Raw genomic sequence first — 26,985 nt, forward strand, 5'->3', positions numbered from 1 at the left:
TCTGGTACCCCAATGAACTTTCCCCCTCTCCCCCTTTCTCTTTTCTTTTAAGACATTATTTCAGAGCAGTTTTAGATTCACAGCAAACTAGAGGGCATTCCCCATATACCCTGTGCCTGAGGGATGCATAGCCTCCCCCTGTATTAACGTCTGCCACCGGAGTGTTACATTTGTTACAATTGATGAACCTACATTGACATATCATAATCACCCAACATCCGTTGTTGACACTAGCGTTCTCTTTTGATGTTGTACGTTCTGTGGATTGAGACACATGTATGATGGTATGTATGCATCACTATGGTATCATATAGAGTATTTTCACTGTCCTAGAAATCCTCTGTGCTCCACCTATTCATCACTTGCCTAGCCCCACCTCCTGGCAACCACCAGTCTCTTTACTGTCTCCACAGTTTTGCTTTTTTTAGAATGTCATATAGATGGAATCATACAGAATGTAGCCTTTTCAGATTGGTTTCTTTCACTTAGTATACTTCAGGTTCCTCCATGTCTTTTTATGGCTTGATGGATCATTTTTTTAGTGCTGAAAAATATTCCATTGTCTGGCTGTACCACAGTTTATTTATCCATTCACCTACTGAAGGACATCTTGGTTGCCTCCAAGGTTTGGCAGTTAAGAATAAAGATGCAGTAAACTTTTCAGTGCACGTTTTTACGTGGACATACATTTTCAGCTCCTTTGTGTAAATACCAGGGAGCACATATGCTGGATCATATGGTGAGAATATGCTTTGTTTTGTAAGAAACTGCCCCTCTATCTTCCAAAATGGCTGTACCGTTTTGCATTCCCAGCAGCAGTGAATGAGAGTTCTTGTTGCTCCACAGCCTCACCAGCATTTGGTTGTGGTCAGTGTTGGGGATTTTGGCCATTCTAAGAGGCATGTAATGATACTGTCCCATCTCTTTATATGCTCTCTTACTGGGATTACATCAGTTCTCAGAATTTTAATCCCTAAGCAGATGATTGTCTAGCCTCTGCTTTTGAACTTTGTACTCAAATTTCTAAATTCTTGTTTGATTTTGTCAAAATCCTTTCCACTCCATCACACCATCTTCTTTTTTTTTTTTTTTTGCTGTACACGGGCCTCTCTCACTGCCGCGGCCTCTCCCGTTGTGGAGCACAGGCTCCGGACACACAGGCTCAGCGGCCATGGCTCACGGACCCAGCCGCTCCGCGGCATGTGGGGTCTTCCTGGACCGGGGTATGAACTCGTGTCCCCTGCATCGGCAGGCGGACTCCCAACCACTGCGCCACCAGGGAAGCCCCACACCACACACCATCTTCTTAAATGTCTTCTGGCTTTTACTGTTGCCCTCCTAGAGTCAGTTCTTCACCTAGTTGTTAACAAAGGCCTTTAAAAAAGCATACAGACCATGTCATGCCCTCCCGTGACATCCCGTCTCATCAGAGTAAAATCTAAAGTCTTTACCGTGCCCCCTGGGCCCTTCATGATCTGGCTCTTTGCATATCTTATTTTTCTACTCGGCCTCATTCTCTTCTTCTCACCGCCTTTTCATTTGCTGTTTACCCTGAAGTTCTCCCACACATCTTTGCTTAGCTCTCACTCCCTTCAGATATTTTCTCAGCTATCACCTTCCCTTCAGAGAGGCCTTCCCTATCTAAAACAGACCTCTGACCACTCTCTCCTTTGCATCACTCTGAACTTACCCTTACCCTACTTGGTTTTACTTTGTAGCCCCTACCACCACCTGACATACTGTGTATTTATTGTGTATTTTCCACATTAAAATGGAAGCTCCTCAAAGGGACTGTATCCATATCAGTACTCACAGTAGTCCCAGCTCCTAATAGGTGCTCAGTAAATAAAGATGTGTCATTTGTGACCTGTTTGAATGAAAGAATGACATGTTTGAATGAAAGAATAAATGTGTTCTGTGAATTTTTCTTAATTTCTGCAAGTGGATGTGACCTCCCTTAAACTTAAACCTCCATAGGTTTTAGAACCTCTCCAGAGAAACAGAACCGATAGGATGTGCATGTAGATAGAAAGATTTACTATAAGGAATTGGCCCATGCAGTTGTGGAGGCTGGCAGGCTTGATATGCACAGTCCCAGAGGAGCTTGTGGTGCATTTTCAGTCTGAAGGCTGGCAAACTGGAGACCCAGGAGAGCCGATGGTGCAGTTCCAGTCTGAAGGCATTCTGCCGGAGAATTCCCTCTTGGCTTGGGGAGACTGGTCTTTTTGTTCTATTCAGGTCTTCCATTGACTGGCTGAGGCCCACCCACATTATGGAAGGCAACCTGTTTTATTCATAGTTCATTGATTCAAATGTTAATTTCATCCAAAAACACCCTCCAAGTTGACATATAAAATTTACGTCACGGCTGGCATCTAGCTTATCCTCAATGTGTGGACTTAATCATCCTTAAATTCCTTACATGTGGGTATTCAGCAGAAATGAATTGCTCTTTCTTTCTTTCCCAGAAATGAGCTTCAGAGCTCTGATTCTTCCTCACTTTACTTCCCAGACCTGACACCATCTGTCTTCTTTTAGTCCCAGGACTGCATGGCCAGGCCCAGCCTTTTTTGAGGTGGGCCTTGGGTTTGGAGGACCTGGGCTTTCAGCCTAGCCTGGCCCTCTCCCAGACTACAAATTTGGGAGTGGTCATCTGCACGTGCATTGATCTTATCTGCTTATAATTTTGAAAAAGCGAAAGAAACATTATTTTTGAGGGTTGACTAAGCTAGCTTATTTAACTAAGACCAAGTTTGATATCAGGGCTAATTTAGGACTGAACTTGTGTGTGGACATTTTTAGCTGTCATCTTCTGGAATTCTTTCTTTTCATTAGGGTTATAAAACACTGTTACTCAATAATAGATGTAGGTAGTGAGGCACACGTGGTAGAAAGTAGTTTAGTATATGATGCAGCCTGTTGCTTCTATGCATATTAGAATCCTTTATTTTTAAAATAAATTTATTGTTTTAATTTTTGGCTGTGTTGGGTCTTCATTGCTGCGCACAGGCTTTTCTCTAGTTGCAGCGAGCAGGGGCTACTCTTCGTTGTGGTGCGTGGGCTTGTCATTACAGTGGCTTCTCTTGTTACGGAGCACAGGCTCTGGGTGCTTGGGCTTCAGTATTTGTGGCACGCGGGCTCAGTAGTTGTGGCTCGGGGGCTTAATTACTCTGCGGCATGTGGGATCTTCCCAGCCAGGGCTGGAACCCATATCTCTTGAATTGGCAGGCAGATTCTTGACCACTGCGCCACCAGGGAAGTCTAGAATCCTTTTTTATTATTCTTCATTTTCATTTCTCTGGACCAATTGCTTTCAAACCATTTTGAAATACATTTTACATCATAACTTAGAACAGAAGATTGAGAGTATATAGGTAATATATATTTTCACACATATATGCAGAGAAAACTAGAGAAATATCACCTTCCTGCTTTTGCCATACTGATGAATGTCTGCTATTTCCTTGTCATAACTGAAAAGCACTTTTTCTCCTATAGAATATGTTTTTACTGGGAAATAATACTGCTTTCATGCCAAACTTAACTGGATTTGTGTATGTGATATATTTTTAACCTTAATGCATGATTCCTATAAAATATTTTTAGTCAACTATAGAAAGAGTTGTTGGATATTAATCTGTAATTTAAATGTAGAACTTGCCATTAACTTCGGGATACCTTTTGTTTGTGTGGGAGGAATCCTTATTACAAATCTCAAAACCAAAATGTCAGTTACAGCAAACGGCCACATCTAGAAGGGAAACCTGCAACCTCCAGATAGGGTTCACATGAGGGGATTTGTATTATAGTCTCTGTTTCCAGGATTGTGGTTTCTTTTTATATGTTCACTTTAATTTGGAAGAGCTAAGGAATAAGTGGTCTTTGCAAGAACATTACATGGGAATTGTGTGTTTTAACTTGCTTTTTTGGGTTTTGTTTGTTAAAATCATGTTTCTATAGGTTGGAAGCAGCAATGCTAACCTTATAACATTTATTACAAGGCTATATATCAAGGCAAATTGTTTTGAAACAGTATTGTCTTTTCTACATTGTTGGTTATTATTAATAAAAAGGTATTCCAGAACTAAGAAGTGTCCAGTATTTTGTGTGTTAAAGTTAGGACATTTAGTTTATATAAATAAAGAGAGTTTAGTTTGGTGCTTAAGAAAGAGGGTTCTGAAGGTAGACTTTGGATTTGGAAGTGGTTTCTTACACGTGACACCAAAAGACACAAGATAAATTGGATTTCACAAAATTAAAAAATGTTTTGGGGCTTCCCTGGTGGTGCAGTGGTTAAGAATCCACCTGCCAGTGTAGAGCCAGAAAGTAGATAGTGGCTGACAGGAGCTGGGGAGAAGGGAAAATGGGGAGATTGCTTAGTTGGTACAGGAGTTTACTTTTGGAGTGATGAAGCTGTTCTGGAGCTAGGTAACGGCGATGGTTGTACAGCATTGTGGATGTACTAAATGCCTCTGAAACGTACACTTTAAAATGGTGAATTTTATAAGCGATTTTTACCACACAGAGAAAAAAACAAAACAAAACACTCAACACCAGGCAGTTGCAGATGGCCTGATATATACAGAGCTAGACTTAAATATATATATATAATTAAAGTAATATAAAATAATATATAATAAACTTGAAGTAGCATCCATTAGCCAGAAATGGGACAATTTGAGTTTTCAAAAGGGTAACAGTTGCAACTGGTTTAAGTTCATTAGAAGTGTTTAAATCCATGAGTTGATAAAGATCCTGTTTTGGTTTGCTAAGGCACCTTGAGCTTGGGGTAAAAGATTTATTGACTGCCTCCCTCAGTTCTGAGGGTTTCTGGCCTCAGCTGGGCATTTTGTGTCCCTCGTGAGGTTGTAGTCAGGCCGTGGCTGGGGCTAGAGTCATCTCAAAGGCTTCCTCACTCCCGTGTCTGACAGCTGATACTGGCTGCAGCTGAGACCTCAGTGGGTCTGTTGGCTGGAACACCTACATGTGTGTCTGGGTTTCCTCCCAGTTTGGCGGCTGTGTTCCAAGAGCAAGTGTGATGAGGGGCAGAGCCAGGCAGAAACTGTATCCCCTTTATGTCTTGGTCTCAGAAGTCACAGAGCCTCACTTTCACTGCCCTCTATTAGTAAATTAGTAACTAAGGCATGCCCTTGTTCCAGGGAAGGGCTCAGTTTGCTGGAGGAGTAGCAAGTTTCTGGAAGAGCATGTGTTACAGGAAATATTGTTGTAGTCAGTTTTGGACAATACAGTCTGCCTTGTAGCCATGACAGCTTGCATTCCTCCCACATGTAAATACATTCACAGCCTTCCTCATAACGCTCCAAAACCTCATCCCATCACAGCATCAGGCTTAGACTAACGGACCAGGATCTTGCCATCAAATCAGATCCCTTTGCAGGTAAGACATCTTGAATGTGGTCTGTTGGGTACAGTTCCTTAAGTGCTTTTCCTTTCAGTCTAAAGACCTGTGAACTAAAGAGACAAGTTATCTGTTCCCCATATACCCTACACACAATATAGTGTGACACTCCCTTCCAAAGAGGCACACAGCAGTCACTGTTCATAACAAATGTCAAATCCAACTGACACATGTTGCTGCTTGCTTAATTAGGACTTAGTCTTCTTGCTTGGGAATGTTTCTCCATAGCTCTTTTTTTTTTTGGCTGCACTGCGCCGCATGTAGGATCTTAGTTCCCCAAACCCGAGCCCCCTGCCGTGGAAGCGCTTAGTATTAACCATGCTCCGCCAGGGAAGTCCCTCTCCATAGCTCTTGGTTCTACCCTCTGGGCTTCAGGTTTCACCCTTTGAATCATCCTTCCTTTTCTGTTTATTAATTAATTTATTTATTTTTGGCTGCGCTGGATCTTGGTTGCTGTGCGCGGGCTTCTCATTGTGGTGGCTTCTCTTGTTGCGGAGCACGGGCTCTAGGCGCGCGGGCTCAGTAGTTGCAGCACGTGGGCTCAGTAGTTGTGGCTCGCGGGCTCTAGAGCGCAGGCTCAGTAGTTGTGGTGCACGGGCTTAGTTGCTCCACGGCATGTGGGATCTTCCCAGACCAGGGCTCGAGCCCATGTCTCCTGCATTGGCAGGTGGATTCTTAACCACTGCGCTACCAGGGAAGCCCCATCCTTCCTTTTCCAGATGTGTCGCCTGTTGGCAGCTGAATCGTTTTCTCAGACTGCTTTCTGTCTGTAGAGGTTCTAGAGGCCCAAAACCTCTATTTGTTTTATACTCTTCACCTTTAAATCCAGGCCAGCCTGTTTTTCATCTTAATGACTCTGTGGGTTTCTTGTGAGTCTTACTGGGGTGTTCTCCATTAGACAAGAGCCACACCCACAAATCTGATCAGAATAAGCTCTTCTCCAATTTTGGGCTCCCTGTGAGGCTGCTGTGGTCTCAGACCCCTAAGATTCTCAGTTGCCCTGTTGTTTAATAAAAAGAATATGGGATGCATACTCTTAAGGTCCTTAGTGGGCCTTTTCTCAGTATAAAAAGTTCTGTGAGGAGCACCTCCTGAGATCTTTCTGAGGTCTTAACTGGACCTCAGATGGCTAACTGGAGAGGCTGAGAATGAGAAACAGTCTTATTTTTTAACCCACCAAGTACTAGCTCTTTTTTTTTTTTTTTTACTAGCTCCTTTATATTTCCTTCAAATTTGGCTTGAAAGCTAAACAGTTTTTTCAGTTTGTTTGTCTTTCAGAAGCTTGGCGCTATCCTTATCATACTCTGCTAAAAGGAAGCAGTTGGCACTTGTGAACGTTCTGCTTAGTACTGTCTTTAGCTAAATCCATCAGTTCATTAGGTATAGCTATACCTAGTTTTCTATTTTCCACGTCTTACCACAGGTGACAATTTTGATAAACTTCTGCCACTACATACAAAGATCCCTTTTTCCTCCAGGTTCCAAAAATATTTTTCTCACTTTTCTTAAGCCCTCACCAAGACAGCTTCTGTGAAGGCCATTAGGCTTCTGCTAACAGTCTCCTCAAGGCCCTTCCAACTTTCACTCCCCACCCCCAGTCCCAAAGTCATTAACACGTGCTTTATGTTTTATAGTAGCACCCTATTTCCAGGTACAAGCATCTGTTTGGTTATAGCTGTAAAACAGATCACCCCAAACCTAGTCTTTATTTATTCTTTTATGGTAAATAATATTTATTATTATACAGATAAAAATTATATTGTATTGTATATACTTATAAGGAAATAACATATAAGTAAATATCTTTCATTTCTAAGGAGGTTCCATTAGGAGGTTCTTGGGGTCTCATGAGCTTGCAAGGTTCTGAGGAAGTGGCAAGGTTCTGGGGAAGTGGCAAGGTTCTAGAAAAGCATGTGAGCTGTGAACTATAGCAGTTTTTGGAAAATACAATCTGTCACAATTAATAAATGAAAACCAAAAAACCGCACAATTGTTCATCATCAGAGGATAACTGGATAAAAGGATAAAAAGAATCAACCATTTATCCTCCTTTCCTCTGGGAACTGTACTATTGAGTAATCAAATTGTAGATGAGGGGAAGCATCTCTATAAAATACGTCAAATTATAAATGAAAAATAGAATTAGAGACCACTTTTTGCAACTTCCAATAAATTAATGGATCTAGACATTGTACATTAGCACAATTGATAACAGCACAAAAAGAGAGGCAAGCAGATGTTGTGTACCTCCCGATGAAAGAAAACACCACCCCCTAAAGTCTTGCCAAAGAGAGTAAACCTGAGTCTGATCAAGTGTCTGGTTCCAGCTCCAGCTTGCAGGAAATACAGAGGACAGGAACATGTTAAATTGCACCTTGAACAAAATCCAGTCTGTGGAAAATTCTGCAGGTTGAACAAGCAGATTTCTTCAACAGAATAATTACTGGAGGGAACACCTATAGAGTAAAAGACCTATGGATTAATAGACTTAGAAGATATCCATATTTTTTAATAGGCAAGACTAGACTATGTATCTAGGGATTCATTTCATGATAAAACCATGAAAAACTTAAGTATTTTGACTCTTAAAGCTCTGTTTGGAATATGAAATGCAACATAGACTATGATGGTAGCCTAATGAATAGGATACTTAAATTTTTTAAACCAGGAGCCACTATTTCAGATAAAAAACCTGTTTATTTGCCTCAGGATACAATCAATTTTCTTTTTTTTGTACAGAAGTATGAAACTTTTTTTAAATTAATTTTTCAGCTACGTCGGGTCTTCATTGCTGTGCGTGGGCTTTCTCTAGTTGCGGCGAGCGGAGGCTACTCTTTGTTGTGGTGCACAGGCTTCTCATTGTGGTGCCTTCTCTTGTTGCGGAGCGTGGGCTCTAGGTGTGCGGACTTCAGTAGTTGCAGCGCGTGGGCTCAGTAGTTGTGGCTCACGGGCTCTAGAGCACAGGCTCAGTAGTTGTGGCACATGGGCTTAGTTGCTCCGCCGCATGTGGGATCTTTCTGGACCAGGGATCAGACCCATGTCCCTTGCATTGGCAGGCGGATTCTTAACCACTGCGCCACCAGGGAAGTCCCAAGTGTGAAACCTTCTATTGCTACTATGTTTTGGTCATAAAAGATAAATTTTTCCACGTTTTATCCCTTCTTAAATCAGGGTGCATATTACAGTTGGTGCATTTTTACAATTGTTTAATCCAAAGCTCAGCTTTCAAAAACAAAAGCAAAAGCAAGAATATCCAGAAAAATTCTGAAAAAGAATAGTACTAGAAGAGAGGACTAGCTCTACCAGGTCAAAACCTAATTCTAAGATGCAGTAGTTAAAACATTGTGGGGTTAGTCTATGAATAGAAGTGTGTGAATAGGTGGAACAGTGGAACAAATTAGGAAATCTAAGTGCATCAAGGAATTGAGTATATTTTAAGGTGGCATTTCAAATTGTTGGGGAAAAAATGGATTATTCAGTCTACGATTTAGGGACAACTGAATGGACATTTAAGAAAAAATAAAGTTGAATCCATGCCATATACTTTACACTGGATTCAAAGATTTAAATATAAAAAAGATGAAACCATGAGAGTAATACCATGGAAGACTTATTTTATCATCAGAGGGTGACTTTCGAAGAATAGGAGAAAACCCGGAAATCATAAAAGATGGACACTTTTGGCTATAAAAGTATCACAAACTGGATAAAACCATTTGCAAGTAGCAGGGACATGGCTAATTTTTCTTTGTATGTAAAGAACACTTAGAACGTGAAGATGATCAATCTTATTTAAAAGTGGTCAAAGGATACACTGACAGTTCATAGAAAAGGAAGTAAAATAGATAATAAATATATTAAAAGATGCACAGTCATAACAAAGGAAACTGTGATTAAAACTGCACTGCAAGGCTGTTGGAGAGGCTGTGGGAACCCCCATCCCCTGCACTGGCAGGCGGACTCTTAACCACTGTACCCCTAGGGACGCCCCTAATACAGCAATATTTACCAACATTTCAGATTTTACTTTTAGGAATACTTTTAGGAATTGACCCCAAATGATGTATGTTTCTCATTGTTTATTATAATAAAAATTTAAACAAAACCTCAGTCACCATCAAAAAGAGGCTGGTTAAATATATTAAGTGACAACTGTTGGAGGCCAGAGAGAATGAAATGTACCTACCAAACTGAGAGCGTCTTGAGACCAAAACACAAGGCAGGCAGCTCCACATAATCAACAGATCAGTTTATTATAGGGTAACTGACAGGGTGGGATCCAGCAGGCAATGATCCAGAAGCGTTCACAACTGCACTCCGCATGTCTGAGGGGCTATTGGGACGATTTTATAGTTAACCTAGAGTACAGGGGTACGTGCTTGGGAACAGGACGTGCATTCCTAAGTCAAGATGATTGAGTGGGTAACGGGTCTCATGGGTAGGGGAATACGTCAGCAAAGGTCTTCAATGTTTGGGGACCAACAGAGCATAGAGGCCCCCTGGTCCTAATGATTATTAAACAATATCTATTAACTACAAAGCCTTTGATTACAGAGAAGCGATTTACCACACAGTACCATCCTCGGCAGGGTCTGTGGAAGGACAGGAGGAACTGTATGGGCCTAAGATGGCATCAGTTATGCTGACAGCCGTACAACCAACCATACAGTGGAGTACTGAATCACTCAAATCCAGTAGGAAGATTTTCATGTGCTGATATAGAATGAGCTCAAGTGTATATTGTTGAGTGAACTTTACTACAGGACTGGGTGTATGTTATGGTATCATTTGTGTAAAGGGGGCGTGCCCGGACTTCTCCGTCACAAACTATCTGAATATATAAGAAACAGGTAGCATTGGTTGCCTATGGAGAGGGAATCTAAGTGGCTGGAAGACAGAAGCATGAGGGAGACTTCACTCTGTATGTAACTAAACATTTTGAATTTTGATTTTGAATTTCAGATTTTAAATTTACTTAATGCTAGGAACTGTAAACTTACAATCACACCAAATATATCTGTCAAAGGGAGGGAAGAGGGGCAGGGTAAAAGTAGAAGATGGATAAAGGAGCAGGTTAAAAAGTATATATTGCTGTGAATTAGGGTGTTCTCAGACTCTAGTGTTGAATTTGGCTCTGTATTACACAGAATCAAGGATCCATTATTATGTTTGCTGCTTGACGTTCCAATTAGCTAATTGTCCGCCGTTAACAGTGCCTTAATTTTTGACTCAAATACCTTTTTATACCCATTGAGGTAAAAAAATGCTTTCTTAAACAAAACACAATTTTAATGGTTTCCTAATATTTCATCCCTAAGTGAACAAAATGGAGTTGTTGATATATGAAAGTAGATGCAATTCTGTTTGAAATTTCATGCTACCTGCTTTATAGAACAGTAGGAAAACACCCTTTTCTTGTAATTTCAGTTGAGAATTCTACACTAAAGGTAATAATTGAAATACTTTTAAAATACCAATTATAGCTGCTTTACACATTGTAAAACATACAGTTTTTCCTCCCCCAAATGTATTAATATGTTAATTTGATGTTTACCTCTAGGCTTTGGCAAATAGAATGTAAATGCAACTATTATTCTAGAGTAATTTCATGTGCTCTCTGATCATGTGATATATTTTCTTAAAATTTAAGATACTTTTAAAAGAAAGTTTGTGTTTTTCCGTTACTCCTTAGATGCAGTTTCATCAAGGAACCTAGAGAAAGCATTTTTTTTCCCTTGCTGCTGTTTGATTTCCTACTTGGTATAAAGAAAGATTTTATTTCTGGATACAATAAGTTTGAAATTTCTAATTGATAGCTATGCATGGCCTTAGGTTTATCAAAAGCCTCCCCAAATAGTATTTAGATGCCCATTTGTTTCTTTTATTTAAGGGATCTACATTTTGTTAAGAAACGTTTGATGTTATGTGCTTTACTTTGATTAAAACTAATCACACAGCATTGTCTTGATCATTTGCTTTTGTGTAAAGGTAGACAACTTATATGGAGATAAGTATTTACATGAACATTTATGACATTAGTAGACTTAGTTTTTTTTCTTAAAATTATTAACTTTTAGTCTAATTATATATTAGGAGAAACCAAAATGAACTTTGAGATTTAGATGAATAAATAAATTTATAAAAAAGAAAACATGGCAAATCGTCTCTAAGAAATAATTAGCATACATAACATTAAAAGTGCTAATTGGCACCCCAGTGTTATAGCAGCAGTATTTACAATAGCCAAGAGATGGAAGCAACCTAAGTGTCCACCAACAGATGAAGAAGGTGTGTGTGTGTCTGTGTGTGTCTGTGTGTGTGAGTGTATAAAATGGAATACTACTCAGCCATAAACAGGAATGAAATTTTGCCATTTGAGCAACATGGATGGACTCGGAGGACATTATGGTAAGTGAAATAAATTAGACAAAGACAAGTACTGTATGATATCACTTATACGTGGAATCTAAAAAATACAACAAACTAGTGAATATAACAGAAACAGACTCACAGATATAGAGAACAAATCAGTGCTTATCAGTGGGGAGAGGGAAGTGGGGAGAGGCAAGACAGGGGTAGGGGATTAAGAGATACAAACTGCCATTTGTAAAATAAATAAGCTACAAGGCTATATTGTACAACACAGGAAGTATAGCCAGTATTTTATAATAACTATAAATAGAATATAACCTTTAAAAATTGTGAATCACTATGTTGTGCACCTGCAACTTATACCATACATCAACTGTACCTCAATATAAAAAATGCTAATTGATCATGGTCTCATAGTCCCTGTTTTTTGAAATCTTAAAAGTCGTTTTATATGAGCCTTTGGGGCGTAGGAAGCATCACTGTTTTTAAGGGTTTGTAAATATGTTTCATGGTAAGGTAAGTTGGTTTCTGAAAGTAAAATAAATTTTTGTTTAATGAAGACGTTTGTATTGGTAATAAAAGTACTACTACTGAGTTCCCAACCCTAAAGTCCTCCCAGATTCTTATAACTCTATTGGTTGTGGTGTTTTTTTCCTTCTTCTCTAGAGTTGTCTTTGTGGGAAGTTTGTACTCCGTCCATTGCGACCATGCCGTAGATACTCCACTCCAGGCGGTTCTCGGTATGTAGCATGTCTCCCTGTAAATACATAGGCTTTTAACTGTATGCTGAGGGGCGTGTGTGTGTGTTCGTTCTTTGGATATGAGAATATCTGCATAAAATCTTTTTTTTTTAAGGGGTACAAACACTGGAGCTTTGCCATAGTATCTTTGGAGCATTATTTATTTGTAGGCGAAAATTTGTCAGGGTGCTCCTTTTGGTTCTTTGGTGACTGGATGGCATCCAAGGTAGACCCCCCCACCCCTTTATGGCAAATAGATATACATCCAGAACTCAGCACGTTGGAACTTTAGAAGTATTTGTTCTACTTGACATTTGTTTTATTGTATTTATGGAAATGTTTAAGGGAGAGGACTGTTGAAAATTAGTGATACTTGTTTTTTTGGGTTCAAAGGAAACCTCGTGATTGTGAACATGCCAAGGTTTGTTTTTTTTTTTTTGATGTGGACCATTTTTAAAGTCTAGGAGGCATGTGGGATCTTAGCTCCCTGACCAGGGATCAAACCTGCACCCCCTGCATTGGAAGGCGGATTCTTAACCACTGGACCACCAGGGAAGTCCCTGAACATGCTAAGTGTTAAGTGTTAAAGGGAAGATTGCTTCATTCTTCCTATCCTAGATATTACTGTGTTAAAAAATTATCCATAAAGAAATATTATTTTTTGTTGTGAACATATTAAAAAACAAATCAGGGAAAGGTGATGTGCAGCTGTGGTGATAAACTGGGCTGCTGTGATCTGAATCAGTGGTAGAGAAATAGAGGCTTGAGGTCTTTGAGACTCTTACATTAGTCTAGGGAAGTAGGTTTAGGAGAGCCAAAAAATAAAAATGTGTTTCCTGTTTCTTTCACTTAGGTTGTCTCCTAGCAAAATTGCTGGAGCTGGCATCTTGTTTGTTGGTGGCGGTATCGGTGGCACTATCCTGTATGCCAAATGGGATTCCCATTTCCGGAAAAATGTAGAGAAAACCATACCTTACTCAGACAAGCTCTTTGAGATGGTTCTTGGTTCCCCACCGCATACTGTTCCATTGCCAAAGAAGCCGGTAAGGGTTTTAAGCACAATTTCAGCTTATCCTAGAGAATACTTTGAAAAGCAGGTTGTTTTCATCTTGAAAATATTTTGCCGGGTATATGTTTTCATTTTTTAAAAAATTGAAGTAATATTACGTAGAGCTGGATTTTTATCCCTTTGGAGTCCCATAAGTGCTCTCCTTTAGTCCACATCGTATAGAAAATAATTATGTGGCACACAAGGCTAAATGGAAGGGGCAGCTCGGGCAGAAGTAACCCCAGCTGCCCTGTGGATGGAGGGGGTTCTGTGTCAGCCTACAGCATTGCAGCCCTCAAACTCTGACTTAGAAGACTAAAAACATAAACGTGGAATGGCCATGACACAGGACCCACGTGTCATAGTTAGTAATGGCTCCTTTTAGACCTCAAAACAGCCACAGAATTTTCAGCTACGTACCGATTCTGTGACGGGAATACCTTCTCGTATTCCTGGAACTTTGTGCATATTCTTCATATTCTTCTTTTTCCCCCATTAGGCTTACAAATTTTTTTTAAACATGTTAACGTATTTCCTCTTTCAAACGGGTGCTTGAAAAAAATGTATAAAAGAGAGCATGAATTTTTGCTGCTTTGGTATTGGATATTTCTTTATGCTGTGAGGCTGGACATGGCTGACCAGTTCTTTATTAGAAACTGGGTAGACGTTTGTTCTGCAGTATCTAACATGGTCTCGAGACCAATCCTATGACAGAGTTACTATGTGGAAAAGCAGGTGTCCTCTGACTTCTCTCACCTCCACCCCAAATGACTCAACATGTTCTTGGTCTTCTACAGCATTTATTCTTCCATCTGAACTTTAAAATGTCCACGTGGGCTGAGGGAGGTAGTGTTGCAGCTTCAGTAGTCGAGGAGCAGAATCCTATGGCTTCATTCTAAAGTCCTGGGCCTATTTTAAGCTCCATGACCTGGGAGAAAGAGCTGGAAGCAATTTCAGGAGCATACAGTCAGGCTGAACAGTTCAGAGTAGTGTTCTTTTTGCCCTTGACATGACTTCAGGTGTCATTCTCAATAGCCTTGGCCTCTTCTTGCCCCACTTTCCCTACCCTGCTGAACATTGCCACTTGTGAACTTTGCATGTCTGTACTCCACCACCTCAAAACTTGCGCTCTTCCTGATTTGCTTTCTATGTATTAAAGATTGTACCACGCTGTCAAGTAGCTCGGTTAGAATTCCTGGATTCATCCTCACAGCTGCCCATATTTTGTAGCTATCCTATCTTTTTTTTTTAATGTCATTCATTTCTTTTTTTTTAAATTCATTCATTTATTTATTTAATTTATTTTTGGCTGCATTGGGTCTTCGTAGCTGCGCGTGGGCTTTCTCTGCTCGCGGCAGGTGGAGGCTACTCTTCGTTGCGATGCGGGCTTCTTATTGCAGTGGCTTCTCTTGTTGTGGAGCACGGGCTGTAGGTGCGTGGGCTTCAGTAGTTGTGGCTCGCGGGCTGTAGAGCGCAGGCTCAGTAGTTGTGCCACACGGGCTTAGTTGCTCCGCGGCATGTGGGATCTTCCTGGACCAGGGCTCAAACCTGTGTCCCCTGCGTTGGCAGGCGGGTTCTCAACCAGTGGGCCACCAGGGAAGTCCTAGCTATCCTATCTTGTTAGATCTCTAATGTTTATTGTTTTCTTTCCACCATCTTTATCTCATTTCTGACCTTTATCACTTTGTATTTAAATTAGCCCTGTTCCTCTCCCCTGACACACAGCCTTTCCCACTTCCTCCCAGTCTCCAACCCCCCAGTCTCTCTTCCTAACATGATCTAGGCCATCCTTATATCAGTATCAGAGAATCTTCTAGAATAAGTGCTGTGATGTTTTCATGATACTTTCATCATATCACTTAATCAAGAACTTTGATTCCTATTGTTTTAAAGACAGAAGAGAGATTGTCTCATGTTCTGAATAAGGAAAGTGAAGGCAGGAGGTTAAATGTTAACCTAGGAGCTGGCTGTTGGTTCCTTTATTTCTGTAGTTTATGACTTTTGCTGGTTCTTACGTTGACATTTAGTACCCTTGGCATTCTGGCTCTCATTTACATTTCCAGTCTTATCTCTGTATGGTCCTGCTCATAAATACTTAGTTTCATACTTGTTTACCTTACAAATATGCCTTGTGCTTTTCATTCATTCATTTACTCAAATGTCAATCAAGTGCTTATTATGTACCAGGCATTCTTCCAAGGTCCTTGGTAAACTAGAGAACTAAAGAGTGATCCTTTCCATATGTACAACTCTTCTCATGTTTGTCTTCTACTCAGAGTGACTTCCTTTCTTTTGTCTTTCAGTGTTCTCTTCAAGGCCTGCATCTTTCACTACACAGCTGAATTCCAATAGCAATTATTGTTTTTATTTTTTAATTTGTACCATTTATTCAGCACTCTATACTGTTGTGCTTTCTTACAAACTTGTTTCTTTTAGAAACTATGCATTTTATTTCATGGTAACCCTTTTAGTGTCAACATGGTTATTTATGCATAGACAGTAAATACTGAGAGAAGATAAACCTAAAATCTTTTTGATGGACATAGAATAAGACCTGTCTAAATGGTGACAAATGTTATGTTCCTGGATGGGATGTAATATAAAAATGTCATTTCTCTTAAATATATGCATTTCTCTCAAATCTCTCTTAAATATGTATATATTTGAGAGAAATAATGTTTTTATGATATGTGTGTATATGTACATAAGTACACACACAGACATCTGATATGAATTCTAATTGATTTTTCCAGAGGGTGAAGAACCAGACAAGATGATTTTAAAGTTCATGTGGAGGAATAAGTAATGTATAAGACTAGTCAAGGACATTTTTAAAAAGTGTTGGGGTAGGGGGTCAGAGGTCACTTGCTTTTCCAGATACTGACTGTTACAGTCCTACTTTCATCAAACAATAAGGTTTTGACATAGGAATAGAAATTAGAGGAACAGAACAATGGAGTCTGGAAATAGGCCGTATTTATACACAAACACATACACACACATTTGTTGTGAGAAGTGTGAGTTGCCAGAACCTTATGTGAAAGTGGTAATGTCTTAAAAATATACAAGCCCTCTGACCCAGCACTCCCTCTTCTGGCAACTATCCTGCAGACAGCACACTCTAGTGCTTTTCAGTTGTCTGTGGACAAGAATGCTTAACAAAAATCAGGAAACAACTTGAATGTCCATAAGTAGGGGAGTAATTGACCAAATTATGGGATTTGCCACTCCATTAGGATATACAATTAAATTAGAATATTATTCAACTAAAAAGAATTTCTTGACCAGAAGCAAATGTCCATAATATGTTGTTAAATGAAAAAAGGGTTACATGATAATTTGTATAATATAAAATTAACTATTTTAGTTTGTTTAAAGAAATGAAAAATTGTATATGTATATAAACCTGAGCTCATGGGTGGAAGGATAGATTTCAGGGCATTAGCATTGGCTCCCTGAGAGTGCTGGAAGGAGCAATGAAGGGGCAAACTAAAACAATGATGTATCTTGATGTATGTTATTTTGCTTGTTATATAGTGAGCATGCATTTCATGAGTTAAAAAATAACAAAATTTTAATAATAAGAAAATGGATATATTTCTTTTTTTTTTTTTTTTTTTTTTTTGTGGTATGCGGGCCTCTCACTGTTGTGGCCTCTCCCGTTGCGGAGCACAGGCTCTGGACGCGCAGGCTTAGCAGCCATGGCTCATGGGCCCAGCCGCTCCGCAGCATGTGGGATCTTCCTGGACCGGGGCACGAACCCGTGTCCCCTGCATCGGCAGGCGGACTCTTAACCACTGCGCCACCAGGGAAGCCCAAAAATGGATATATTTCTGATTTCTGGTAGTGACAAAATTCAGAACCATTTCTATTATGTTTGAGTAGACATCTTAGGGATATCTGAGTCCCACTGCCAAGTTCTGGCAAAAAAGGGGACAGCATAGGTGGTGAATGAAAATATTTCTGTTACTCAGTAATTTTCTGTGGCACATCACCTGGCAGTCCTGTTAATGAGTGGTGCCTTAAACTTAAGGCAGGTGGTTATTGAGAAAGAGAAAAACAGGCATTACTCACAATTAGATCATATATCTTAGTGTGCAGGTATGGGAATCTTGGAGATTAGAGAGAAAAAAGATGAATTTTCATTTTTACTCAGAGCCTTCTAAAAAAACATTTGTTTTTAACTGAATTTATTTAGAAGACACCATAACTGGATTTAGAATGCGAATGGAAATAGCCTTCTCAGTGTTGTATATATAAAAGGAATGGTGTTTAAAGGGAAGGTCATATATCATGTACTTTATTAGTTGCCCTAAGAGAAGTCTTTGTTACTATTAAAATATAGACTAGTCATTTGGAGTGACATTTTTGGACTGCGTTTTTCTAGTACGATGGCTTCTCTTACTATGGTTAATAAAATACATTGTTTTGGCACATATATACAATGGAATATTACTCAGCCATAAAAAGAAACGAAATTGAGTTATTTGTAGTGAAGTGGATGGACCTAGAGTCTGTCATACATGGTGAAGTAAGTCAGAAAGAGAGAAACAAATACCGTATGCTAACACATATACATGGAATCTTAAAAAAAAAATGGTTCTGATCAACCTAGGGGCAGGACAGCAATAAAGACGCAGACGTAGAGAATGGACTTGAGAACCCGGGGAGGGGGAAGGGTAAGCTGGGACGAAGTGAGAGAGCGGCATGGACATATATACACTACCAAATGTAAAATAGATAGCTAGTGGGAAGCAGCCGCATAGCACAGGGAGATCAGCTTGGTGCTTTGTGACCATCTAGAGAGGTGGGATAGGGAGGGTGGGAGGGAGACGCAAGAGGGAGGGGATATGGGGATATAGGTATATATGTAGCTGATTCACTTTGTCATACAGCGAAAACTAACACACCGTTGTAAAGCAATTATACTCCAATAAAGAAGCTTAAAAAAAATTAAAAAATAAAGTACATTGTTGTAAATTGTTGATACCTTTATGTTAAAAGCCTGAAAAACTTGACTTTTAAAATAATACAAGATACTTTGTGCTGCCTGTTTTTAAGAACACTGTCATATCTGAAATGTTAAATGTTTTTCATTTCCAAGATTCAGTCTGGTCCACTAAAAACCTCTAGTGTATCTGAGGCAATGAAAGAATCTAAACAGCCTGCTTCACAGCTCCAGAAACAAAAGGGAGACGCTTCAGCTTCAACAACAGGTACCTATATTTAGAATCATTCTTTTAAAATTATAGGTAAATGAATTGTTTTAATGTATTTGTACCCATGGTCAAGAGGGGGGCCCCGTCCCCATGAAGGACTCTTCCCTCACCTTGGGGAGGGAGTATTCTCACCTGTCATCTTGGCTCTCCTTTTAAGGGTTGAGTGGGATATGAAATTGGGCTTTATTGTGAACAGCTACTAAGTAATGGTAACAAGAATTGTCTTGCCTGCAACACACTTATTTTTCTGTTTCTTTTTCCTTTTCTCTGACTCCTAGCTTTCCCTCTCTTTAGATTTTAAGATTTGTTCTCTTTCCACACCTCTTTTTTCTGCCTGTTCACCAGCTCTTTCTTCTCTCTTCTTTCTTAGTGATGAAGTGTCTTCATCTAGTTTTGATCTGCAGATTTTTTCCCCTTGATGATTGTAATCCCACACTAATTTATAGCAGTGCCTAGTCCTAACCTGGTCTGCATGCATTTGAATTTATTATGTTTCTCCTTTCACTTCTGTCCTTGATTAAATCACCTGACTTTCACTCAGTAAATACTGAGTATCTACTGTGTGCCAAGTGCTGGGTGTCTTTTAGGCACTGGGGTTATAGCAGTGAACAAAACAGTAAAAACAAACACACGAATGCTGTGAAGATTCCTTAGTGGGATGAGGGGAGGGAAGTCGCATATAAATATACAAGTAAATTATGTCTAGGATGTCATACAGTGCTAAGTGTGGGAGGGAATATTGCAATTTTAAATGGAGTGGGTAAGAAAAGTTTCCTCTGGAAGGTGTCATTTGGGCAGAGACTAGAAAGAGATGAGGGAGTCAGTCATGTAAAGGGCTGGTGGGGAAGAGCATCCAGGCAGGATTAGCTAGTGCAAAGGCTTGGCGTATTCTAGCAAGGAGCAAATGAAACCGGGGTAGAGTAAGAGGAGAATAATAGCAATAATAGAGAGGGAGCAGAAAGCCTATAGTGGCAGTCGTTGGAGGCCATCATAAGAGTTTTGTTTTCTAGTCTGAGTAGGATGGGAAGTTGTTGGGAGGATTATGAGCCGGGGTTGATAGCTGACATTTTTTTTTTTTTTGATAGCTGACTTTTAATAAGATTACTGGCTATTGTGGAGAATAGATAAAGGAACCACGGACGCAGCAAGGAGACCAGTTAATGGGCCTTGTGATAATCCAACTTTAACTCTTAAATGGGACCTTCAGTTTATTTAAATTTTTTTTTCTCCATTTAGTTGCTCCCCACCCCACCATCTATTCCACCTTCAGAATTACTCATTTCTCTTCCATCAACACTTTTATTTATAATTTATAAGCTCTTGATTTTTCAACCTTCTTTTCTTTAAAAATATGTCTGTGAAGTAATTTCTTTAACCGAGTCCTGTCCTTTACTCACTCACCATCTAAACTGTGAACTTGTCTTCTTTGTGTTTAAAATTGCCGTGCTGTTCTTGCCCACACCTCTTTCACCTCTGCCACTCTTCAGAGCAATTAAAAAATAGTTTTTGGTTACTTTCTTTTATCTACCTTCTTCATTACAGGCTCTTTTCTCATTTGTTTTTATTTTTCCATGTTATGTAAATCTTACGTCCCCTTCTCATGTCAAGATTTAGTACCATTTAGTACTGTTATTAGAAGGCTTGCCTGAGAATAATGGTTGAAATGCAGGTGGATGCTGACCAGACTCTTCTCTTGTGCTTTCCCAGCCATTGCTCATTGTGTGTGGGTTTGTGCAGTGGACAGCGCCCCTGACTGTGTGTTTGAGTAGTGGCAGCACATGTGTTTGTGTCTTTAAGGAGTCAGATGTGAAGTGGGAGGTAGTAGCAGTGGATTCCTGTGTGTTTCTCTGTTAACCCAGGAAACTGTAAATACCATGTGTAACATATATTTATAGCACCTACAGAGGCAGCTCAAATTATTTCTGCGGCAGGTGACACACTGTCCGTCCCAGCGCCTTTGGTTCAGCATGAGGAATCTACAGAAACTGATGAAGGAAAACCCAAGCCTGCAACTTCAGGTAGTTAAATTATCTGTATTTGTGGTTATGTAAATGATATGCTCATCAGAACTATGCAATGTCTAGGCATTCCCTAAATTTCAAAGTCTGAATGAATCTTTGAAAACAAGGGGTTTAAGAGCTGACCCTTTATTTATTTATTTTTTTAAATATCTTTATTGGGGTATAATTGCTTTACAATGGTGTGTTAGTTTCTGCTTTATAACAAAGTGAATCAGTTATACATATACATATGTTCCCATATCTCTTCCCTCTTGTGTCTCCCTCCCTCCCACCCTCTCTATCCCACCCCTCCGGGCGGTCACAAAGCACCGAGCTGATATCCCTGTGCTAGGCGGCTGCTTCCCACTAGCTATCTATGTTACGTTTGGTAGTGTATATATGTCCATGCCTCTCTCTCGCTTTGTCACAGCTCACCCTTCCCCCTCCCCATATCCTCAAGTCCGTTCTCCAGTAGGTCTGTGTCTCTATTTCTGTCTTACCCCTAGGTTCTTCATGACATTTTTTTCCCTTAAATTCCATATATATGTGTTAGCATACGGTATTTGTCTTTCTCTTTCTGACTTACTTCACTCTGTATGACAGACTCTGGGTCTATCCACCTCATTACAAATAGCTCAATTTCGTTTCTTTTTATGGCTGAGTAATATTCCGTTGTATGTATGTGCCACATCTTCTTTATCCATTCATCCGATGATGGGCACTTATGTCGTCTCCATCTCTGGGCTATCGTAAATAGAGCTGCAATGAACATTTTGGTACATGACGCTTTTTGAATTATGGTTTTCTCAGGGTATATGCCCAATAATGGGATTGCTGAGAGCTGACCCTTTATTTCTTCATGTTGGAATCGTTGAGTGATGATGTGGTTTTAGAATCTTTATCACAAAAATGCCCTCAAGTTGATACATCTGGCAAGCACAAATGATGGTGTTTTTATGTCCCCATTAGCTGTTGAAATTCTGTGCTGAAATTTGATTGCCTTTCATTTAGTTTTACTGCAAGAGGAAGCATCCTCAACTTCTGTAAGGGAGCGGCCACCTGAAGAAGTTGCAGCTCGGCTTGCGCAACAGGAGAAGCAAGAACAAGTTAAGATTGAGTGTATGTAAACCTGACGCTTCTTAAGTACTTGGGTCATCTCTCTCGGTTGCTCTCTTCTTTAGCTGTCACACAAGTTTCTCATCCGTCAGCTCTTTGTGGTTCCTTCGGTGGTGTTGCTCTGTTCACCATCTTTATTTCATCATTTGTGTTCTTTCCATCTAAACTTTTACCCAGGTGACAAGGGCTATTCTAATACGCATAAATTCAAGTGATTCACGTACTTTGTCCTTCTGTTTTTATCATGGTTAGTGCTGAAGATTCCTTATACTCTGCGGAACACAAATTATTTATGTTTTGGCCACTTGCTTAAGAGTCTTCTAACTGTTACACTCATGCATTTATTTGTGCAGGTTGTAATGGCTCCTACTCTGGTTTATTACCTGGCCTCTGGGCTCAGTCTGGCCGCCCCCTTATCTGACATCATTGGGGGATGGAATGTTCCACACATTGCTAGTTTCCACCTAACCGAAGCATATTCCTTTTTAAGTTTCAGTTTTACATTAGGTTTTTTGATGGCTTAAAGAAAGATGTTAGTGGGACTTCCTGGCGGTCCAGTGGTTAGGACTCTGCGCCAAGGGCCCAGGTGTGATCCCTGGTCGGGGAACTAAGAGCCCGCCTGCCACAGGGCCAAATAAAACACGGATATAAGTTACCTAAAAATGTATTTTCCTGTCTTAAACGAGGTACCTGGAACATAATTTATTGTACTGTGCTACAATATATTGATGTCCCTGGAGGTAGTGTGCATGTAGCTTTTTGCTGGACCAAGAGATGTTAGTTTTAAATTCTTAGGACAGCTGTTTATAGTTTTTCGGTTTTTTTGTTTTTTGTCTCCATCACGTTTTTCTGTTTTTTTTTTTTTTTTTTGTCTTGAGTGGTTCTTGTTTTCCTTCAACTTGCTGGCTCTGTCCTACTCCTAGGAGGCAAGTTTGTTAGAATTGTGTACAGAGTAGAAGGGCCAGAATGAGCGCAGATGTAGGGCATTCGTTTGATTACTTGCATTTGGTTTTTGGTCTTAGCTGTGTGGGTTTATTTTGGGGCTCTTTATTCTGTTCCATTGATCCATATGTCTCTTTTTCTTTCAGTACCACACTGTTTTGATTACTGAGCTTTGTAGTGTTGCCTGAAGTCTGGGAGGGATATCTTTCCAACTTTGTTCTTTTTCCTCAGGATTGTTTTGGCAATTCTGGGTCTTTTCTGGTTCCATATAAATTTTAGGATTATTTGTTGTAGTTCTGTGTATAATGTCATGGGTATTTTGGTAGGGATTGCATTAAATCTGTAGATTGCTTTGAGTACTGTGGACATTTTAACAATATTAATTCTTCCAGTTTAAGAACATGGGATATCTTTCTATTTCTTAGAATCATCTTCAGTTTCCTTTATCAGTGTATCGGTCTTTCACCTCCTTGGTTAGGTTTATTTGTAGGTATTTTATTTTATTTTTTAGTGTGACTTTAAATGGGAATTGTTTCTTTACTTTCTCTCTGATGTTTCATTGTTAGTGTAAAGAAATGCAACAGATTTCTTTATATTAATCTTGTATCCTGTCACCTTGTTGAATTCATTTATCAGTTCTACTAGTTTTTGTGTGGAATCTTTAGGGTTTTCTATATAGAATGTCATGTCATCTGCATATAATGACAATTTTACCTCTTCCCTTCCAATTTGGATCCTTTTTATTTCTTTTTCATGTCTGATTCCTGTGGCTAGGACTATCCAGTACTATGTTGAATAGAAGTGGTGAGAGTGGGCATCCTTGTCTTGTTCCACAATTTAGTGGGAAGGCTTTCAGCTTTTCACTGTTGAGTATTATATTGGCTGTGGGTTTGCCATAAATGGCTTTTATTATGTTCTCCCACATTGGTGAGAGTTTTTATCATGAAGCGGTGTCGAATTTTATCAAATGCTTTTTCTGCATCTATCGAGATGATCATGTGGTTTTTGTCGCTGTGGTGTATCACAGGGATAGATTTGCATATGTTGAACCATCCTTGTGACCCTGGAATGAATCCAACTTGATCATGGTATATGATCCTTTTTATATGTTGTTGTATTCAGTTTGCTAATATTTTGTTGATGATTTTGACATCTCCATTCATCAAAGATATTGGCCTGTAATTTTCGGGGTTTTTTTGTAGTGTATTTGTCTGGTTTTGGTATCAGGGTGATATTGGCTTATAGATTGACCTTGGGAGTGTTCCCTCCTCTTCAGTCTTTTGGAAGAATTTGAGAAGGATAGGTATAAGTTCTTTGTATATTGTTGTAGGATTCCCCATTGAAGCCATCTGATCCTGGATTTTTGTTTGCAGGGAATTTTTTAAAATTATAGATTCTATTTCATTTCTAGTGATTAGTCTGTACAAATTATGTTTCTTCTTGATTCAGTTTTGGCAGGATGTATGTTTCTAGAAAGTTGTCCATTTCTTCAAGGTTGTCCACTTTGTTGGCATATAACTGTTCATAGTATTTTCTTCTTAATGATTTCTTTTGTATTTCTGTGGTATTAGATGTTATTTCTCCTCTTTCTTATTTTGTTTATTTGGGTCCTCTCTTCTTCTTGGTGAGCCTGGATAGAGGTTTGTCGATTTTGTTTACCCTTTCAAAAAACCAGCTCCTGCTTTGTTTTTTTTTTTCTATTTTTTTAATCTCTGTGTTATTTATTTCATCTCTAATCTTTATTATATCCTTCCTCCTGCTGAATTTAGGTTTTGTTCTTCTTTTTCTAATTCTTTTAGGTGGTAGGTTAGGTTATTTATTTGAGTTTTATTTGTTTGTTTTTGAGGAAGGCCTTTATTGCTATGAATGTCCCTCTTAGGACTGCTTTTGTTGCCTCCCATAGATTTTTGTATGGTTGTGTTTTCATTGTTGTTTGTCTCGAGGTATTTTTTGATTTCTCTTTGATTTCCTTGTTGACCTATTATTGGTTTTTTAGTAGCATGTTGTTTAGTCCCTATGTAATAGGTTTTTCCTCATTTTTCTTTCTGTGTTTGATTTCTAGTTTCATGCCTTTATGGTCAGAAAAGATGCTTGAAATAATTACTATCTTTAATTACTTATCCTCAATTTCTCGGGCTTGTTTTGTGTCCTAGTATGTGGTCTGTCCTAGAGAATGTTCCATGCACGCTTGAAAAGAATGTGTATTCTGGTTTTTTGGATGTAGTGTCGCTGTAGATAGCAATTAAGTCTAACTGTTTTATTGTGCCATTTGGGATCTCTTTTGCCTTGTTGATGTTTTGTCTGAAAGATCTGTCTGTTGATGTCAGTGGGATGTTAGTCTCCTACTATTAATGTATTCCTATCAGTTTCTCCCTTTATGTCTGTTAGTATTTGTTTTATGTGTTTAGATGCTCCTATATTGAGTGCACATAAGTTAATGAGTATAATATCCTCTTCTCATATTGATCCTTTTATCATTATATAGTGTCCACCTTTGTCTTTCTTCTTTGTCTTTCTCCATGGCCTTTATTTTAAAATGTATTTTTTCTGGTCTGAGTATTGCTGCCCCTGCTTTTTTATTGCTTCCATTTGCATGAAATATCTTTTTCCATCCCCTCACTTTCAGTCTGTGTGTGTCTTTCGCCCTAATGTGGGTCTTTTGTAGGCAGCATATTGTAGGTTCTTGTTTTATTATCTAATCTGCCACTCTGTGTCTTTTGATTGGAGCATTTAGTCTATTGGCATTTAAGGTAATTATTGATAGGTATGTATTTTTTGCCATTTAAAGTCTTGTTATCCAGTGAATGTCTTCTTTGTTCCTTTCTTCTTCTTTTTGTTCTTCCTTTTGGGGTTTGATGGTTTTCATTTGTATTATGTTTGAATTCCTTTCTTTTCGGTTTTTGTGAATCTGTAGCGTGTTTTGATTTGTGGTTACCCTTGTTTTCAAGTGTGTTAACCCGTTGCTATATCTGCTTGCCTTAGACTGGTAGTCATATAAGCTCAGACACATTGTAAAAGATCTACATTTTCTTATTCCCCTCCTCCACATTTTGTGATTTTGATGTCCTATTTTATATCTTCATGTTTATCCTTTTGCTGTTCACTGTAGTTATAATCGCTTTCACAACATTTTTCTGATTGTTTCTTAAACTATATGCTGGCTTATTTAAGTGATCTTCAATCTTTTTATATATTTGCCTTTCCTATTGCGATTTTCCCTTTCATATAGAAAACCCAAAACATGTCTTATTTTGAAAAAATTCAGATATACATAAAAGTAAAAATAGTGTAATGAACCCACATAGATTCACCATCTGGATTCAGTAATTATTAATATTTTATCATACTTTTAAGTGAAATTTTGATTCGCTAAATCTGTATTTTGTTTGTTTTGAGGGGGAAATGCAGTGTAAGACTCAACAGGTGAAGAGGGAAAGATTAAAGTCATTTGGCAGGAGGGATCTAGTTTTTAACTTTTTTTTTTTTTTTTTAACTTCAGCACTAGCCAAGAGCTTAGAAGATGCTCTGAGCCAGACTGCTTACATTACTCAGCAGGCTATTGTGGCTCAGAATGCTGCGGTCCAGGCTGTCACTGCCCACGCCAACATACTGAAAACAGCCATGGACGATTCTGAGGTGGGCCAAAGAACGTTAGACACGATTTCTTCCTTCTAAGTTGGGCTTTCTCTCACTAAGCGAAAACGAACTAGAATGATTGTCTTTTTAGAAAAACAAACAAAAATGAAAAAAAAAATTTCAGGTGTTCTTTTTAATGAATTTTATAAATGGTGCTTTATCTCACAACGGTGATATGATATAAGAATTAGTTCAGATTTGCTTTCATATCTTAATAGTGCTTGGATGTGTTTGTTGTTTGCCTGTTTTCTTTTGCTTTAAAATCGCCAGCCATTTTTTAAAATAAACTTTTTTGTGTGAGATACTTTTAGATTGACACACAGTTAAAAGAATAATACAGAGATCCCAGCTACCCCAAAACACCAGCTACTTTAAATGCTTATATGTTGATTATTTAACTTACATTGGACACTTCACAGAATAAAGTAATTACACTAATTAAAATCTAATACTGGGACTTAGGGCTTCCCTGGTGGCGCAGTGGTTAAGAACC

At 39.0% G+C, this 26,985-nt stretch overlaps 1 protein-coding gene across 4 annotated transcripts in view; it reads left to right on the forward strand.

Annotated features, from left to right (window-relative positions):
- The window catches only part of IMMT (inner membrane mitochondrial protein), a 48,588-nt gene that overhangs the window by 2,214 nt on the left and 19,389 nt on the right, over positions 1-26,985 (forward strand). For 2 of the 4 annotated variants that reach the window (XM_030837445.3, XM_030837446.3), the window contains exons 2-7: positions 12,458-12,531; positions 13,385-13,574; positions 18,684-18,795; positions 20,694-20,816; positions 21,810-21,917; positions 26,356-26,492. In XM_030837445.3, coding sequence (XP_030693305.1) covers positions 12,458-12,531; positions 13,385-13,574; positions 18,684-18,795; positions 20,694-20,816; positions 21,810-21,917; positions 26,356-26,492 — 744 coding nt within the window. Of the gene's footprint in view, positions 1-12,457; positions 12,532-13,384; positions 13,575-18,683; positions 18,796-20,693; positions 20,817-21,809; positions 21,926-26,355; positions 26,493-26,985 lie in introns of those variants that run through there. The other 2 variants (XM_030837450.3, XM_060309925.2) reach the window with 2 other exon arrangements.

This window comes from Globicephala melas, chromosome 12, assembly GCF_963455315.2.
Source record: "Globicephala melas chromosome 12, mGloMel1.2, whole genome shotgun sequence".
In the NCBI taxonomy this organism is placed as follows: Eukaryota; Metazoa; Chordata; class Mammalia; order Artiodactyla; family Delphinidae; genus Globicephala; species Globicephala melas.